At 36.3% G+C, this 18,987-nt stretch overlaps 2 protein-coding genes across 4 annotated transcripts in view; both read left to right on the forward strand.

The window, feature by feature from the left end:
* LOC119549404 (probable nuclear hormone receptor HR3) overlaps positions 1–5,434 on the forward strand; it is a 34,662-nt gene extending 29,228 nt beyond the window's left edge. For both annotated transcript variants that reach the window (XM_037857458.1, XM_037857459.1), the window contains exons 3-9: positions 48–216; positions 412–581; positions 1,215–1,318; positions 1,391–1,537; positions 1,596–1,839; positions 1,897–2,047; positions 2,719–5,434. In XM_037857458.1, the coding sequence (XP_037713386.1) occupies positions 48–216; positions 412–581; positions 1,215–1,318; positions 1,391–1,537; positions 1,596–1,839; positions 1,897–2,047; positions 2,719–2,839 (1,106 nt within the window). In that variant the 3' untranslated portion in view covers positions 2,840–5,434. The remainder of the gene's footprint in view (positions 1–47; positions 217–411; positions 582–1,214; positions 1,319–1,390; positions 1,538–1,595; positions 1,840–1,896; positions 2,048–2,718) is intronic.
* A 135-nt stretch (positions 5,435–5,569) lies between these two features.
* On the forward strand, positions 5,570–16,554 carry LOC119549406 (uncharacterized histidine-rich protein DDB_G0274557). 2 transcript variants are annotated; one of them, XM_037857463.1, is made up of 3 exons: positions 5,570–7,254; positions 15,283–15,356; positions 16,082–16,554. In XM_037857463.1, exons 2-3 carry the CDS (start codon positions 15,310–15,312, stop codon positions 16,320–16,322), a joined length of 288 nt encoding a protein of 95 aa, XP_037713391.1. In that variant the 5' UTR covers positions 5,570–7,254; positions 15,283–15,309; the 3' UTR covers positions 16,323–16,554. The 2 variants fall into 2 exon arrangements, with proteins under 2 accessions (XP_037713391.1, XP_037713390.1); XM_037857462.1 differs by lacking the exon at positions 5,570–7,254 and adding an exon at positions 14,078–14,176.
* Positions 16,555–18,987: the final 2,433 nt, after the last annotated feature.

Consider the following 18,987-nt stretch of genomic DNA (forward strand, 5'->3'; position numbering starts at 1 on the left):
ACATTAATGTATTAATCCCGCCCCCTTGACCACACCCCCATTTGCAGCTGTAAAGTTCGGCAGGATGTCCAAGAAGCAGCGCGAGAAGGTCGAGGACGAGGTCCGCTTCCACAAGGCCCAGATGAGGGCCCAGAGTGACGCGGCACCCGACAGCTCCGTCTACGACACCCAGACGCCCTCGAGCAGCGACCAGCTGCATCACAACAACTACAACAGGTGCAGTATGACCGATATGAGAATGACCCCCCATATTGATTCGCCCCTGAACCCCTGCCACTGCCCCTGACCCCTCGACCTTTGAACCGTTATCCACCTGGTGACCTCGCTCTTTATCTCCCTCCTCTCGTCTGCTCTTCTCTCCCCCGCCCGCCATCACCGATCCCGACCCGTAATGCCCTTCTTGTCACTCAGCTACAGCGGCGGCTACTCGAACAACGAGGTGGGCTACGGCAGTCCCTACGGATACTCGGCCTCCGTGACGCCCCAGCAGACCATGCAGTACGACATCTCGGCGGACTACGTGGACAGCACCACCTACGAGCCGCGCAGTACAATAATCGATCCCGAATTTATTAGTCACGGTGAGTGGGGTTGTATTCACAGGGGATTACCCAAAAAGTGTGCTAAAAAGGATTGGTTTTTATAAATATTTCCTCTGGATTCCATGTACTAAAGTTCTTTCAAAAATATAATATTATTTAGTTCGTGTTTTATAAAGAATACTTATAAGTAATGTTCTTAACTCTACTCCAATGTGATTTATACTTAATTGGGTGTTCATAACATTTTTTTTAAAGAAATATGGTCTTAACTAGCTCAATTGGAGTATTTAAAAAAAAAGAAAAAAACAATAACAATAAAAGTATTAAAAATATGATGCCTTCAAATATATCTACTTCCTTTAAAAGGCAAGGGACTTTACGTTAATATTAAAACGTGTTAATGTCTTATGATAAGGTTTTTTTAATTGCTTAACAAATTTGTCAAGTCTTTAATAATAAACTTTAACAGGCAGTTTTACAGGAATTCTTTATACTCTCTATTAGTTTCGGGTTAAGAAATATATTTAGTACGAAGATCTACATAGATATACCAAAAAAAGAATAAATAGGGTTTACTGGCGAATGAAGCCTTTATAAAATATATTAAAAAATCTATTTATAACCTATAAAATTTTTAAAATCATCAATAATAATTTCTCTATACCTTCTTAGCGGATGGCGATATCAACGATGTGCTGATCAAGACGCTGGCGGAGGCGCATGCCAACACAAATACCAAACTGGAAGCTGTGCACGACATGTTCCGAAAGCAGCCGGTAAGATATTATCTATAAACCCTGAAAGTATACCTTGAATAAATACAAATTGCATTATTTATTGCTGTGCAGGATGTGTCGCGCATTCTCTACTACAAGAATCTGGGCCAAGAGGAACTTTGGCTGGACTGCGCCGAGAAGCTTACACAAATGATACAGAACATAATCGAATTTGCTAAGCTAATACCGGGATTCATGCGCCTGAGTCAGGACGATCAGGTGAGGATAGTATCTTTAAGTACAGTGAATAGGTTATTAATTCCCCGTTTATCCCCAGATATTACTGCTGAAGACGGGCTCCTTTGAGCTGGCGATTGTTCGCATGTCCAGACTGCTAGATCTCTCACAGAACGCGGTTCTCTACGGCGATGTGATGCTGCCCCAGGAGGCCTTCTACACATCCGACTCGGAGGAGATGCGTCTGGTGTCGCGCATCTTCCAAACGGCCAAGTCGATAGCCGAACTCAAACTGACTGAAACCGAACTGGCGCTGTATCAGAGCTTAGTGCTGCTCTGGCCAGGTGGGATTATCTTATTTCTTATTTCATCTACCCATATCTAATATCTCTTGTCTTTAGAACGCAATGGAGTGCGTGGTAATACGGAAATACAGAGGCTTTTCAATCTGAGCATGAATGCGATTCGGCAGGAGCTGGAAACGAATCATGCGCCGCTCAAGGGCGATGTCACCGTGCTGGACACACTGCTGAACAACATACCCAATTTCCGGTAGGTTACTAGAAGGGATAGTCACAGTGCTTTTTAGATCAATATCTAAAAAAATTATACCAGTAACGATGTTAGATTCTACAAAAAATTCAGAATTGAATAGATCCTACTGAAGAATAAGCTTTTTCTTAAAAATCTAACACTAACATGTATACGAATTTCCGTAATTGTATATTACTACAGATCTTCTATTTACCTTAGCAAATCTATTTAGAGTTATAAAAGTTAAATGAGATTCAATTTTATGGTAATCCTTAAAGTGGATTTTACTATACGTTGATTCTTAGCTTCAGAAGGATAGTTTTATATATAAATAATTGTTTTTTTTTTTCAATTTATAACCTCTAAATAAATCATATAAAATTATGGATACTACTCATTTAGACAGTTCTAAAGCCCATGCATTGGTTTCAATATTGATTTTAAATGATTATTTTTGGTAATGTAATTTTCCCTATCCAAAGCTAAAATATACCTATAAAAACTCATACAAGCATTGATCATTATAATAAAATCCTTTTATTAGGATATTATTCTTAGCAACCAAAAGATTGAGTAGAATACAAAGTTTTAATATATTGGTATAATAATTTTTTAAAGCACTTGTTAGGAAGGTATCCTTATAAAAAACACACATACTGATAACGCAACATTTTTGTACAATTTTCTAGCGACATTTCCATCTTGCACATGGAATCGCTGAGCAAGTTCAAGCTGCAGCACCCGAACGTCGTATTCCCGGCGCTCTACAAGGAGCTGTTCTCGATAGATTCGCAGCAGGACCTGACATAACAAGAGCAGCAGCCGTTCCTGGAGACGACCGCGGACGACGTTGCCGAGGATGCGGCTGCCACCGGATGTGTCCTGCCGCCGGTGGCGCCCCCTGCCGGACAGCAGCAGCCACCGCTGCTCGAGGACTGAGGGCCGCAGGATGCGGCAACAATAATTATTTGCGTAAAAAACTGCACTGCACTGCGATTGCGATTGCGATTGCAATAGCGATTGCGATTGCAGCAGATACAAGAGAACTTTATCATGATTTAAGCTAGCATACAACCAAGGATGTGATCCTCGCCAAGGACTCACTTAAAAAGAACTCTATCTATATACATATATATATTATATATGACAGAGCGGATGACGCAAAAAGGGAAGGGAAAATATTTCAAAAATATTGTTAACTCAGTTAAGACTTTTGCTTCGTAGAGAACCGAAACCGAAACCGTAACCGATTGCATTTCGAGCAAGGGGCATCAAAACTCTGATTTTCGAGGTTATACTCTATACACAAGTATGCATGTAACTTCCCAACTCTCATATCCAGACCCGAGCAAATCAGATCGACTAAGTACTTAAAACCAAGCGAAATTCTCTACACCGCATACTCCAGAACCAGAACCCATGGGTCCCCCCATTAAAACCTTAGTTCGGTTAACGTTAACCCCCATTTGAATCCCGATTCCGATCCCGCCTAGGTTGTCTTTGCCTTACGTTGTAACTAAAGTATGTGTATTATATATACTGCAGTTGTATGTATAACTATGTCTTATCGGTTATATGCCCAACAACATTATTTCTTTGTAAACAACTAAATCGAATATCTCGGAAAATGTGTTCTTATAATTATATTGATTAATGCAATTACAATATATTTACAATTTACCGTTACGTTTTTACATTTTACATAAGACGAAGAGAAAGGAAACAGAGAGAAGATTAAGGATTAGGAAGCAAAAAAGAAAGTTAAGGAGGTGAAGAAAGTAGCAGTTAAAGTGAGCGAGAAATCGAAAGAAAACCAGAAAATTTCAAGCAAGCACATAAAAGTATGCAATATTTTGTTTAAAAACAACTTTTTATTAGTTTCTTAAATATAACATAATTACGTACATACACACACGTATATATAGGACTATATATATCTATATATATATATATACATGATAGAAAAATCCCAATCCGGTTCCAAGGTTTAGTAAAAATAAAGTGAAATAAAACGAAAAACAAAAACTTTTGATATGAAATCCTACGCATAATTACAAACTTTTATTGTTTCTAAGACTTAAACTTAAATAAAATGAAAACCAAAACAGACTGACGGACCGACCCCGACAGCATGCCACGCCCCTCCCCCCGCCCCCATCCTTCGCAGATCCTGGCAGAAATTCAAATGGAGTTCAATACACAAATCGAGAAAAAAAGGAAAGAAATCTTCAGAAATAAAAAAAATATAAAGACAAGCAAACGGCAACTTTTTTGGTTGATACATTTAACTATATACAATTATATAACTGACTGACTATACAAAGACGTTACACACACACGCATACACACACATACACGCATATACACACATGCTTACATTACATAAATTAGTTAAACTTAGAGTAAACGAAACAACAACAAACACATTGGATAGTAGGTGATAATTGGTGTGTCTTAAATAAACCCTGCCCCCCATCCCGCCCCGCCCACTTGCTTAACGCCCCACGCCCCCTCCCCCAAAAAAACCCACACTTTTACTAAATTTAAAGCTTAATCAAAACATTTTTTGGTAAATATTCAAGAGGAAATTTCAGCAGGCAGGCATAAATATTAATTAACTTTAATTATAGCAAGGAAAATTATAAATAAAATGTATACAACAAAAACTAAAAACAAATGAAATAAATTACATTTTGCGAATTCCACACAAAAAGAACAACATTATTTTGCAAATTCTCTCAAAATCCTTTACCCCAAAACCAAGCGAGAAATATTTACACTAGCTTACATAGAACTGGGACGAGGACATGAATATTTCAATTGAAACAAAATGTATGTTAATGTAATCGATCGATTTGGACATATTTAAGTTCGACATTTTTGGCCTTACAAAACAAAAAACAAAAAGAAAGAAACCTAAAGTACTTTATATATATACAAACCATATATACAATATAGAGAATACAAAACTAGTTTTAATTTATACAAAGCAAGGGAGCAGCTTTCAAACTCAAAACAAAAATATCCCCAAAAAAAACAAAAACTTTGTTAAAAATTACCCATAATAAAGAAAATTCATTAAATAAACCGACGACACAAAGTTAATCTATAATATAAATTGAAGTTAAGTTGGTTCGAGCGGTCGATGGCAAGAAAAACATAAATGTATCTTTAAATGATATATGTATTGTTAAATTTGTATGCTAAGTTTTTAGAGAGAGAAACGGTTAAATTTTTAAAGAATAACAGATGATCGCGAACTCGACAAGGTGTAAAATGAGTACATTTAAATTTAAATTTAGCATATATACGGCATAAATATTATGTTACGATATTTACATTTATATAAAACAGAAAAACAAAAACAAGAGAAACCGACAAAAATCAGAAGTCCCATATTAAAAAGTGAAATAAAATGAACAGAAGCTATAAACTGAAAGGGGAATTCTGGATCTACAAAAAATAACAGAAACCGAAAGAGGTAAACAATTAATTATACAAAACCAAAAAACTTATAAAGAAGAGAAGGCAAATTATATATTATATATATGATTAAGTAGCATTAGGCCGACTGTTGCACATAAACACACACCTCACACACAGATACACACTCTCACAAACTCACACAGGCTAATGGGAAAAGCTGCGAGTGACAGTTACAAATTATCAAGTGCAAACAGGAGCTTTCTCACACACATTTGCATAAAATCATTCATTTTTTACGGTGCACAAAGAAGCAATACGAAAAAGCAGTCGAAAGAAATAAGGGGTACAGTGAATATTGGCTAGAAAGAATTATATTTGTAATTTTTTGAAGTAATCAATTAATTAAACTGCTTTTCAGAGTTTTTTTTTAAATTATATTTACTTCCACAAAAATGTGACTTTTTTATTACACAATTAGCAGTTGTTTATCTGGAAGTATTGTAGAATAATTCCAGCTATTAAAAATATTTTATATTACAATAATTGCAAAAATAATTGCTATTTTTATAGGTAAATTAAAAAATACGAAGTACAGTGATACTTTTACTGTTACCTTATTTATTTTTAAACAAGTTAATTTATTTTCTTACCCAATAACCACTGTACTTCTTAAGTATTTCGAACTCTTTTAAACAACATTATGACATTTCACAATCGTAAAACGTGGCGTACGAGTAACATCCATTGGTCTGCAAACTTTGTTATTTATATTTCGGCAGATAGACTCAGAGCACGTTTAATTTCAAACAATACTATTCAGTTTTTTAATGCCAGGGCACGAACATAAATAAAACTGAATTCAACAGATAAACCGATATATTATTTGTGTATGTAGATCGGTTGTAAACAAATACAAAGGTGGAGGCACACGAATGTTGCATAAAAACAGAGACCGAGTAAACATTAGCCATCAAACAGGAATAAAAGATATGTTACCACGTGCAGAAAAAGGCGAGGAAATCATTTTTTATAAACTATCACACACTCACACTCTCACAAACACAACACATCACTCACACACACACGTGTAGCTTTAGTTTACTAGGTGAATTCGTTTTTATATATTTGTAAATTGTTTTTAGGTAAATCGAATTATATATACACACATATATATATATGAATCTCGATACATATACACGCATATATATGGAACAGATTATATATATATTATGTCATTCTGCATTATGATTATTACGATTATTATGATTCAACACAGAACCCAGAAAAAGGCAAGCATCAAATGGTGAAACCAAGAAAATCCCAGAATATCCGACAAAAAAGTGCTGGAAATGCCTTTCAAGCCGCTATTGAAGATGCAGAGATCGGCAAAGAGCCGAAGTAATTCAATTCATTCTTAACAATAAAATGTAATCTGAATTATACAAAACGAAACAAAAAAAAAACAACACCAAACCAAAAGAGAAAACAAAAGAAAATCATAAAGAAAACATTTTCAAAAGCGTTTACTTGGGAAAATCGATGGATGGCGGGTCAGGGGAGAAGACGACTTTTAATGGCCTTTATTATGCCGATTTTCCAATTAAAAATATTATTAATTGGCCAACGGCATTGTTCGATGCGTTTATAATCCACATTAATAAAACGTCAATCAGTTCGGATGGGAAGTGCAGGCATTGGCCATCAAAGACAGGAAATGTGTCGAGATATTCGCACGGAAGTGGACAAAGGGGTTACCCCATTATAAAGTGGCTATAAATCAGCCATCCTCGAAACTAACAGTGAGACATCTGGGGTTTTCAAGTGGTATCAAGTAAGATTATCCAATTTTTCAGCTTCTTAAGGTTGAATTTTAAGCCAACATATACAGATCTTTATTTAAAGAAATCGAAAAATTTTGCAGGATCAACAGGCGGGTATTAAACATACGTTGGATATTTTCGTTACTCGGTTAAAAATTATATAAGCAATATAGTATATTTTATAATACTTATTTTAATACTGATCTTAATGGTAAGGATGTTAAGCTTCAAGGTAGGTGTATGATATAAATTAATATTAGATACCTAAATACGTATATGTTAATAGGTATATTAAATAAAATAATATTGTATACCTACATATGTATATATTAACATAGACTTTATTTTGAACCATTCAATGGGAGTATGAACAGCTTGTAAGTAAAATATACTTTAATTCCGAGGTATCAAATTTAAACGGATGGAATATTGAACACTTGGTTAACTTTAAATTCAATTTCGAACTAAAGGTCACAAAAATTCGGTTGGAACTTTGTTTAAAGCTATTCCTGCATCACACTTGTATATGTAAACTTAAATTTGCATGACATTTAAATGCTTTTAAATAAGTTTTACATTTGTTAAGACCGAAAACACACATAAGCACCAAGTTAAATAAGCCGGAGGTAAATAAATCAGGGGGACTAACCTCGTAAAGCTAACTCAAAGTCATTCTAGAGGAATGGTTACACAAATTCCCATGTTATTTAGGTCGATTGCAGTCAAGTGTATGCGATCATGGGGCAATGGAGGGAAAACCCGCTGGGCGGAGGAAAATGTCTCCAGAAGGCCAAAACACTGCGGTCGGCTTGTGGACCCAAGTAAGCTGGATTTCTGCTAAGTACAGCAAACTTGTGGGGCCAAACCGAAATGCTCAATCGTCTAACTCGCTTTTGATGGCCATAAATTAATGCACCCCCATGTTGGTCAATCGGCATTCTCAGTTTCTCAGTTCTCAGTCTCTGAGGCCATAAAAACGTGCTGCATACAAGAGTCGAGAATGTTGTATGTTGCTTTTCAATGCGCAACAGCAGAGTGGCAACAACCACAACGACACCTGCGTGCCCCGTTAAAGGCAAATCCATGTTTTAGCCAAAGTAAAACTTTAGCCCCCCCACGAAATCACACACACGTACGCATGTGGTCAGCACTAGATTTATGGCCACTTGTACATACATACTTAGAGGCAAGTTGCCGATTCCGATTTCTATTCCTATTGCGATTCTTGTGGCAAGGTCACTTTTGATGATGTCAGCAGGGCAAATAGTTACCCATGCAAGAAACACTCCAAGTTTATCCTTAAATCTTCGCAATTGATTCACCGGCAGATGGGAATCCCAGTTTCAAGGACGTCTAAGGAATTGCTGATGCTGCTGCGACAAAAGGTTGAATTTATCTACCTTATTCAGATTATACTGGAATAGTTGGGTCAAACACAACGATGCTTTATTTTAAAGCTTGGAATTTAAGATCTTTATAAATAAGTAAAGTTAAAGCAAGTGAATAAAAATGTATTTTATTTTTAAAATGTTTTGTGCTAGTTTTCCCTTTAATAAACCCAAAACCATTACCAAAGCTTAAACTTGAAACTGGTACTTCCGTTAACAAACTATAGGCTTGTTTTGACACTTATTAAAAATAAATGAGTTGTCACACAAGTTATTAAGACCATTAGTGTAATGTCTTAACATTTCCTTTAACAATCTTGCGACAAAAATTACTATGCTACCCAAGTATACCCATACCCATAATTTTGACTATAAGTTGGTATAGTTGGCAATAACTAGTTTGATTAACCCAAAGGCATTCTTAAATACCTATGCCTACTATTACAAAAATAAATCTGTTAACTGACTTTATAACAAACATAGATATAATGTTACGCAGCCAAATTAATTAGGTGGTTTAATCAGTTACCAGTCCAAAAATTCCTTAGATACATATGCTAACATTAATTGGCGATTAACGACACTTACAGCTATAGCTATATAATAAAAACTCGTATTTGTTTAATTAAGGAAAAGCGTGTGAAAAGCGTTATATCAGCCTTCCTTCTTTCGAAACCTGATTCGCTTTCTGGTCAAAAGTTAAGCTTAATCCCGATCGAACTCTTTAATATGGTCATCAATTACAAATGGGTAAATGAAGCGGGAAACTCTGGCGGCTGCCGACTGGCGTATGCAAATGCATAATGCATACACAAATTTTCACTTTGTTTCCACTTTGATTTTCCCCAAGCATGTTTTTTTTCATTTAGCTCTGGTTTGGCTCTGCAATTTTAACGCGCTTCCGTCAATTAAACTTACGAGGCGTAACTGGTAAACTGGAAAATTGTGTCACACACAATAGTGAACCAACCAGCCACCCAAAACCCACCCACCGGAATGGGGTGGTGGTCGGAAAAGTCGGAAAATTCGGAAAAGGGGTGACTGGTGATGTTGCACATGAATGTTGCATGTTGCATGCTGTATGCAATCGCATATGCGGCGTTGATCGACATAGTTAAGTGAAAATTTATTGCGAAAGGAAGTGGCGAGACAACCTGGCCAGATGTATCGGTTTCCGGGGCTTTGGCTTTCGGTTGGATAATCCTTGGGCCGGCCAATCCATTCCGCAGTGAAAGGCCGCGGGCACAACAGGTTAAGCAAATTTGGCAGCGTCGCTTTCGTTTGCATTGGCGGCCTCGCCCCTGGCCATCTCCAATATTCATCTTTGGTCAGGGTGCGAAAAGTTCGCCCTGGCCTTGTGCCAAATGTAAAATATGCATAAACATTTCAACTTGGCTTGCACTCTTGCAGTTAAACTCACAAAAGTTAACAGAATATTAAAATAATACATAATGAAAGGCACGTCTTTAGTTGAAAAAGTTAAGCCGAACTTCTTGAAGCTCTAGAAGTCGATAAAGTTATATTGACATTAGAAACAAATAAGCCAAATTAAATACACTCAGAATAGTATTCGACATTGGTAGATTTTTTTTTTAAATTATAAAATGGTCACTGCTAAAAACAATTTATTTCAAATAAAGCTTATTTTTTTATAAACAATACAAATGTTCTTCTGCCAAAAACAAAATTTTTTAAATAGTGAAAATTTACTAAATAAACTAATGTATTCTAAAAAAAAATAAAAACCACCTGTGACCCCTAATTTTTGAAATGCATGGCTAAATTGTTTTTTTTAGAGAATGCTTTTTTATGGCGAATGCTTTTTTACTAAAAATTGTGTGGTAGTAAAAATATGAACCGCCTTCCTAAAGGAATAATCTTTTAATAAAATGCTCAACAATAATTACTTGCCCAAGAAATTATCACGGTTTATTTTTGGGAAAGTTTTTTCAGAAATATAAAGACCGAGATATTAGGTCACTTTGCTTTTTTAGTACATGTAGTAATTAAACAATAATTTTAAAATGTAATAGTATTTACTGTTTTAATGCAGTTATAAATACCGTGAATTTATCTTATATCTTATTATCAATGATATATATGTGTTTAAGCTTGTTGTCTTCAAACGGTCACAATATTAACTATTTTGTGAAGATTTAATAATACTAATATCGTTAAGTCTGTTATATATTTTTTTTATACTCGCCACTCTCGATTTTTCTTTGGCTTATTAATAGAAAAGTCTTTTCAGCTGATGGTGCCATCAGCCACGCGAATGTGGTGCTAATGACCCCATGGCAACCAACAACCACATCGAATCGAGCCACTTTGTATGCAATTAATTTTGACAATTTTTCGCAATTGCGCGATCATGCTGGAAAAGTGGCCCGAACCGGTCAAATGGCCCGATCAAATATCTCGCTTTTATGATTATATCATCAAAATGTGTGTGTTAATTGCCCAACTTCTGGCGATGGAACCCCGCGAGGAGAAAACTTTCCTCGCCGACCACCAACAATTGGCCATGGAAGTGGTATCACAGTTATATCATGTCAGGCGGAACAGTGCAGAAAAAGCGGCCAGAAAAGCCAAACTAGTTGGATGTTAGATGAGCCCGTCTCCATCCAGGCGAAGACAATGACCAAGTGTCGTGCCGGTCTGGATTTGTCATTGTTATGCAATCGCGGCGTGCCAGTGAAACCAGTTGATTAGCTGGTCGAAATGGTAGAAATGGCCGAAATGGAGCGCTTCCTGCATTACATTCATGGCTATGGCTAAAGTACCTACGATTCGGGCCCAGCGGCCAGAATGGCCAATCAAATGGATTGCCATCGCGGTGCACATTTAAATTGCTATCAAATGCAGGTCGGAGCGGGTGCAGGTGCACTGCGAAAAATTTGGTTTAATTTGCAATTCAAATATTTAAAAATAAATTGGATCTAAATTACCAATCCAAATATTTGCTATAAAATCTAATCTTAAATTGAGATTACAAATATATTAAAAAAAATCTAAATGTACAGTAACATTTTAAATATTTGAAAATAATAGAATCTTAATACGATCTTGATTCACGCAATTAATTTAAAGTAGATTTTATATTGTCATATTTTGTTTATCTTGTTGGCTTGTTTTAATAAATTTATAATTATTACTTTCAAGCTAAGATATAAATAAATAAATTGTGTTAGCATAAGTTAATAAGTAGATATAAGATATTGTTTCAATAAATTTCTAAGAATTCTTTTCAAGCTAAGATATAAATAAATAAATTTTATTAACATAAGTAAATAAGTAGGTCTAAGATTTAAGATCATCTTAAATATTATTATCATTATCGTTATTTTCCGACCTAGGTTCCTACCATTTTAAATATTTTTCAAATATTAAGTACCAATTTATTGTTGAATATATATGTGCATCTTTTTCCATAATAGCTGTCAACATAAATAATAGAACATGTAGAAAATAAGTTTTACCCACTAAAATCGTCTACATCTATTTCAATATTTAATATTTGCAAGTACCCTAAAAATTCTAAAAATTTATTTTAGTATGTGCAAATACCCCAATAATATTAAATACATCTGGCTGACAAGTACTTACTTACAAGCAGGAATATAATGAATTACGACTAATAAACCGATTAATTACCACCCAAATCACCTACTTGTCAACTTAAAAAATAAATGGCAATTTGAAACGCTTAGGAGAAAAAGTATCCGAAAGATCCAATCAATCATAGGATGAATCTTTTAGATATAAGAAAAAGTATCTGAAAGATCCAATCAATCATAGGTTGAATCTTTCAGATACTTTTTCTCTTTGTGGAATTGCGGTTGACACGACGACATATTTCAGCGCACAACTCAATTTGCGACAAACGAATGCGAGTCGAAATGCCTAACCAGGAAGCTGGCCAAATCCTTGCCACTGCCACTGCGGCAGCCACTGCAACTGAAAACTGCGAAATGAAACTGAAAACTGCAACTGCAACTGCAACTGCAAATGGCTGCCGGCGCCAGCACCCCTCCCCCTTGGGCCGCCCCCTCATTTTTCCGACCGCTGGAGGCGGGCAGACCGACATAATCGCTGCGTTTAACTCAGGCACAGGCCTCAATTACACGTGGCCCCATCTCACTTGCTCTCGCACTTTTGTTCGGAAAAGTGTCTTCATGTTCGGCGGCTTTTCCGTCGCCCCGGCGGAACTAGCGAGTGCGAGCGAGAGGGGGACAGGCGGTACGAGAGCTTGTGGCTTTGGGCCTCAGTTTCTGGATGGCCGTTGTCGTCTGACTTTGCTGGTTACTCTGGGTTTGCTTTTTGGCTTTGGCTCGGTTTATTTGCAGCGTTTGTTTTCACTATCAAGTCGGGATAACTAGATACCCTACTAAATCATGATTTGCTAGAATTTATGGAATTGTAATAAAAATGATATACCATTCTAATACAAATTTTAATTCAGTTGGTAAATAAAATAGGTACTTAAAGAAACTATAATATTTTAACCTTTTATAATATAAAATGACTATATTCCTTACAGAAAATATAGAATTTACTTGTAATCGAATATAAATACTTCTTAATTACTATCATTATAATACTGCTATTTAAGGCTATTTTAATTTTTTTGTCGTCTTGATGGCTTCACACAAAAAAAACCGTTCTCAATATCTCTCTTAAATTTTGAAAATTCGAGATGAAGTGATTTCAATTTCATCTCGAAAAACAGAATTGGGATTACATTCATCTTGCATTCAAAATTTCTTTATATCGAGAAACAGAGCACCTTCGTCTTGATATCAAGAACGTTTCTCCTTGACTAAGTGGGAAGTCCAATGCTCAAATAATGATCATTTGAGCTTGACCTTTTTCCGTTTCCAATTGTATATATTGTAAAGTTACATTGAATTTTTCTTATGTTATTTAAGTTATAGTTTTAAGAATTCTATTATATACTGCTAGTTACAACAAATTGTTTAAAGCAAAAAAGCCCAATGAAAAATTCAAACAAAATATTTGGATTAACCCATTGTTATTGTAATGACCAGAGTTGCTGCAGCGCCTTTGGCAAGTCGACCAGACCCAACCGATTTGGTCGACGGCAGTTAACATGGCCACAAGTCCGAGCCCGAGTTTAAGCCAAGACCCCGCCGACCGGCCACTTCCGTCGCCCCTCCGCCGGCTCCTGGGGCCAAGTTGATTATGTTTTTGTTTTTACTTCGTTTCCAACTCAGCAACTTCGTGTCACCGTCACCGCTTTGTGGCTGCAAGTGCTGCAAGCTCGGCCGTTTGTGGCACGTTTCACTGTAGCTCATAACTTTTTTCTTCGCTTTTTGCCTCATATTTAAGCGGATGCAGGCGCCGCGTCCCAGAGCAATTCCATTTCTACGCCCGTCGACGATGGTTTGCCGAAATCCGCACTTTTAATCCAATTAAACAACATCGAGCAGATAGCAAAAAATAAACAAAAAACGAGAGTATCATCGCGAATAACAATGCATTTGCCCCAAGGAGTAAGTGTTAATTACATTTTCGAAACGAGCAAACAATGAAGAGGCACGCGTAAACATTCAAAAAAATACATATTTGTGTTGGCATGCAAAAAAAAGTCAATAATAATAAATATTTAAATTTAAATCCAGCTTAGAAAGTCCCCGCATAATTCCGCGTTAAGTGCACGAAAAATATGCAAATAAAACGCTTTCATTTCGCAACGAACTCATTGACTCCAATCGCGCGGGAAATGAATAAAACAAGGCGGAAAAATAAAATGACAATAACCACAAAAACTTAATTTGTTTTTTATGATCGCCAAATGTGGAAACATGAAAAGAACTCTCAGGTTGGCCATAAACGGTTAATTGAACGAAAATGTGCAACAAAGGGAAAGTCACATTTGTGAAATAGTAAAGGGACCAACAAAGTGAAAGGGACTTAATTTGTGATTGTGAAAAGGTCGGAAAATTGAGAAAATATTTTTCCCAACCAAGTGATAAGCTTATGGAAAAGATATTAGTGAACTGTTTAGTAAGGGACTTCAAATAAGATAAGAAATGAATCAAAAGGATTTTTAAATTTTTTTATATACCTACGATATTAAAATTTATAATGGCAATTTTTGAATGATCAAGAAAAACCATATTATATTCATATTTTGTGTGTGAGAAATAGATAGATATTTAGAAAAAAATGTCTTAAAATATCCTTTTTCTGAAATGGTTATCTTATGCCTTGTAACTAGACTATCGCATAACTTTGTTCAACTCTAGTTATCATCAAAAATTAAGTCTTGCTTGAGGTCTTTCATTTTCCAAGGAAGCAAACGTAGAAAAATGCTTCTTTATTTTTGCCTCAACCAATTTGAAGTTGACCGGGCCCAAATGGTCCTTCCTGTGCGGCTGACAGCCTCTGTCACGCCCACATAAAAAGGAATCTGGAGATGAATCGTTAGATCCGCCTGCCAATAATAATAAGCACAGGGAGATGAGCTCCTTGGATGCGTATTATTATGCTAATTGTATTGTTCGGATGTTTATGAGCTGTTTGGGGAAAAACAGGGGGCGATAACCTCTTTACGTTGGCGACCCAATCGTAATCTTTATACTTGTTTCCGTTGCAGGCATTAAGCTTTCTGTTCATCACATGCATGATGTTCGCACTGGCAAACGGCCATCCATCAAGCGACAAGCTGAAGTAAGTAACTGCCCACCAGCCACGCCCCCTTAACGACCACACTGAGAAATAAAGCAAGTTAAATACAAAAGGGAGATATATATTTTACCTTATAAGGCATACCTTTCTTTAAAGAACTACTGAATTTATTATATAAGAAAAAAGGAAATGAATATAAAAAAAATTATTGGTCTTGCATTTAAAGAAATACCTTTCTTTTAAGAGCAACTGAATACAGAAAGGGAGAGCTAACCTTTTAGCTAGGCAGAAAATATTTTAAATTATAAAAATATACAGTTTTAAAAGATATATATTTCTAGCCAACTGAATAAATTTTTTTTTTTAAATTAATAAAAAAAATATTTAAATGCAAAACTAACTATTCACAAATTTAAAAAAATTTACAATACTAGAAATATCTCGATTTAGAAAAATATTTTTCAAAGCAACTGAATTAAAATATTTTTTATTTATACAAAAAAACAATGGAAAGTGAATTACAAACGTGTTAGACATAAACAAGTGACTGTTCTGTGATTTTTGTTACTTTTACCCTTGCCCAAAAATTAAAAGAAATCAATTCAATTAAAAAACATAATAACTAAAAATCTCAGTAGACCAAAAAGTATACATAATTAATTAAAGTATACATAATTTCTCTGAGTGCAATTGATAGACTCCCTTCCTCCGCTTTATATATTTTTTTGCTGTGCAACAATGTTCATGGGCCATTCGACCATTCACAGGATCCGAATACACGTGCCGGTGAAGCACCACACACATGTGCACACGAAGACGGTCATTAAGAAGGTCCCGCTGCCCATTCCGGTGCCGGTCAAGGAGCACCACCACGAGCCGAAGAAGCACCACAGCAGCCGGAGCCACCACCACCACCACCACAACCACGAGGACGACCAGGACGACGATTTCGAGGGCTACGAGTACCCCATCAAGGCCAAGCGGCGCACGCGGCATCCCTTTGTCTGAGCCACCCACTGAACCACTGAGCCACTGAACCACCCACTCAGCCACCCAGCCACCCAATCACCCACTCAGCGGGGGAAAAATGAAATCAAATGAAATACAATTTACGCAGATTAAGACGAAAATAAACCAAAATACGAGGCAGCTTGAGTACGAAACGTAAGGGAAGGCCAACACAATCCTGGGTCTGATTTGTCACTGTTTTTAGTGCGTAAGAGAAATACGTAAAAATAAAATAAAGAACCCTTAGATGTAAGAGGAACATTCCAGTGCAATAAAATAAACAAATATTACACTTAAGCACAATTTAAAGCCGGCGTCGAAAAGTTATTTCTTTGCTCTTGGTTTCAGTTTCATTCGCATTTCAGTCACGACAAAGTTTCGGCAGATAAACATGTGTTTGGGGCCTAAGTATTGGAATCTGAGTGGGTGGGCTATAAATAAACGTTACAATATCAAAGTCTATTATTTTTCCTAAAATAAAGGAAAGGACATATCATCATATTTAGTTATGAAGTCCTTTTTCCAGTTCGCATGTTAAACTAAATAAAGGTTTTAAAACTATAAATGTATGGAAATTTATATTTACATATATTTATTTAAACAGACATCAGAATTTGTAATGCGGTTTCAATTTGCATAACTAAAAACTGTTTTGGAGAGGAAAGCATTTTATAAAATATTTCATATGTACATAAGTAAGTATTTTAAGCTCATTTCATTTTATACTCTTTTTTTAATTTTTATCTTAGTTTTCCCTTTTAAAAATTATAAAAAAAAATCTTTTGCAATGCTTAAAAAGTATCTTAAAGACACTAATTTCATTTTTTGAAATACTTTGTTTTCAAGTATATTTTACCCCCTTGCGTCGGGACAATAAAATATACATACAGCACATTTTTACTGTCATATTATAGTCCTGAAATAAGAACTTTTGCGGCAGAAAAATCAGGGAAATTCCCATTTCCTGGGGACTCAGCGAGGAGATTTAAACTGATTGAATTGAACATTTCCAGCTGTTGCTGTTGCTGCTGCCCGTGATGTTGCTGCTGCTGCCGTTGATGTTGCTGCTGTCGCCGTGGCTCTGTGGCTGCCTCACCACCTGCACCTTCTGTGGGATATTTGTGCATAAATAAATGAGGCGAACGACATGCGAAACAGCAAAGTAAACCCAGTGCCGGGCTGTTTGTAATGATGTTGTGGCTCCGGTGGATCCACCTCCTCTGCCCGGAGGTTTGCGGGCGGAAGGGGAGAAAAGGGGTCCGGGGACCGAACTAACGCCATGAAATATGCATGCTCAGCTGCGTCCCGCTCGCGTTTCTCTGTCCCGCTCTCACTTGGGGCGGCGAGGCGACGAACCGGAGCGGAGCGACAGCACGTGCTGGGGCGTCTAGTCAACAGCCAGGCTGAAAAGAATGTCAACAACTGCTCGCCTGTTGCCTGTTCCCCCCAGTCAGCACTGGAAAAAAAGGATCACCTAATTAAACTATTTAAAATCATAACTACTATTTTAAAGTAAGGTGATCCTACTTTAATTTTCCATAACATAAAGGCCATATGACATTTACCTAAGATTAGAAAAAATTAATGGATTTAAATTGGCTAACATGTAGGTTTGCATTGATTCCATATATAAATTCATAAAATGTTGAGCGGTTCTTTTTTAAATAAATCAAGCAGTTCAGTCAAAAGTTAAGCAAGTGTCATAATGCCATAAAGCAGTGTCATGACCCATAATATACGATTAATAATTTTAAAACTAAGTTTAAAATATTGCCATTTAATTAACAACATTTAAATGTATTAAGTTGCATACTAAATCCCCATTATTTTAACAAAATTCTACAATTATTTAATATATTATTTTAATAAGAACTTGCATATTATTAAGGATTTGCTGAAATGTATTTTGGCATAGACCCTTTTTTGGTTTGAAACTTGCCCTATTTACACCACTTTACTAAGAGACATGCTTCCACAAGATTTAATGAAGTCAAAATACACAGATCTAGAAATTAAAAAAAAAAATCTTGTTGCAAGATTTCAAATTTATTAACTTATCTTAAAAAATGATATAAAAAAGGATGATGATAGAAAATAATATATAAATAAATAATATAGTTATTACAATTTATTTTTAATTAAAAAAATATTATATTTTCCTCTTTTCTTTTCCCCTTAATTTACTTAAATTAACATACATGGCTCCTTGTTTTTCTGAATGTACCCCTCGTTTTCCTTTCGCCCGAGCAAACAGGCCCGGGGCGGCAGCTGTTGATGGCTCATTTTCCACGACTTTAGCGCCACTCAAGTGGCAGCCACTCAAAGCCGAGGCGAAAGCATAAGCAGCAACAAAACCGGCAACAAAGGCGGCCAACGCAAGCGCCACTCGTCATGTAGAGCCACTCAATTTACGCAGCACTCAGCGGCTCTGTATGAGATCAGCGGGCCAATCGGACTGGCGGGGGGTCTAATTAATACGACCACCCACCTCCGGCCACCCAACCACACCCCAACGCCCACCACCACCCACTAACCACCTGCTGGCGAGGCACACTTAAGAATGGGTGTTGTGCGAACGGAAAGGAAACAGAAACCTAATCACCAGCGGGCCAAAAAGCAGGTCGATAAAGCAGTGTATACTGCATGCTGTTAATGACCAGAGTCC

The sequence above is a fragment of the Drosophila subpulchrella genome, chromosome 2R, assembly GCF_014743375.2.
Source record: "Drosophila subpulchrella strain 33 F10 #4 breed RU33 chromosome 2R, RU_Dsub_v1.1 Primary Assembly, whole genome shotgun sequence".
In the NCBI taxonomy this organism is placed as follows: Eukaryota; Metazoa; Arthropoda; class Insecta; order Diptera; family Drosophilidae; genus Drosophila; species Drosophila subpulchrella.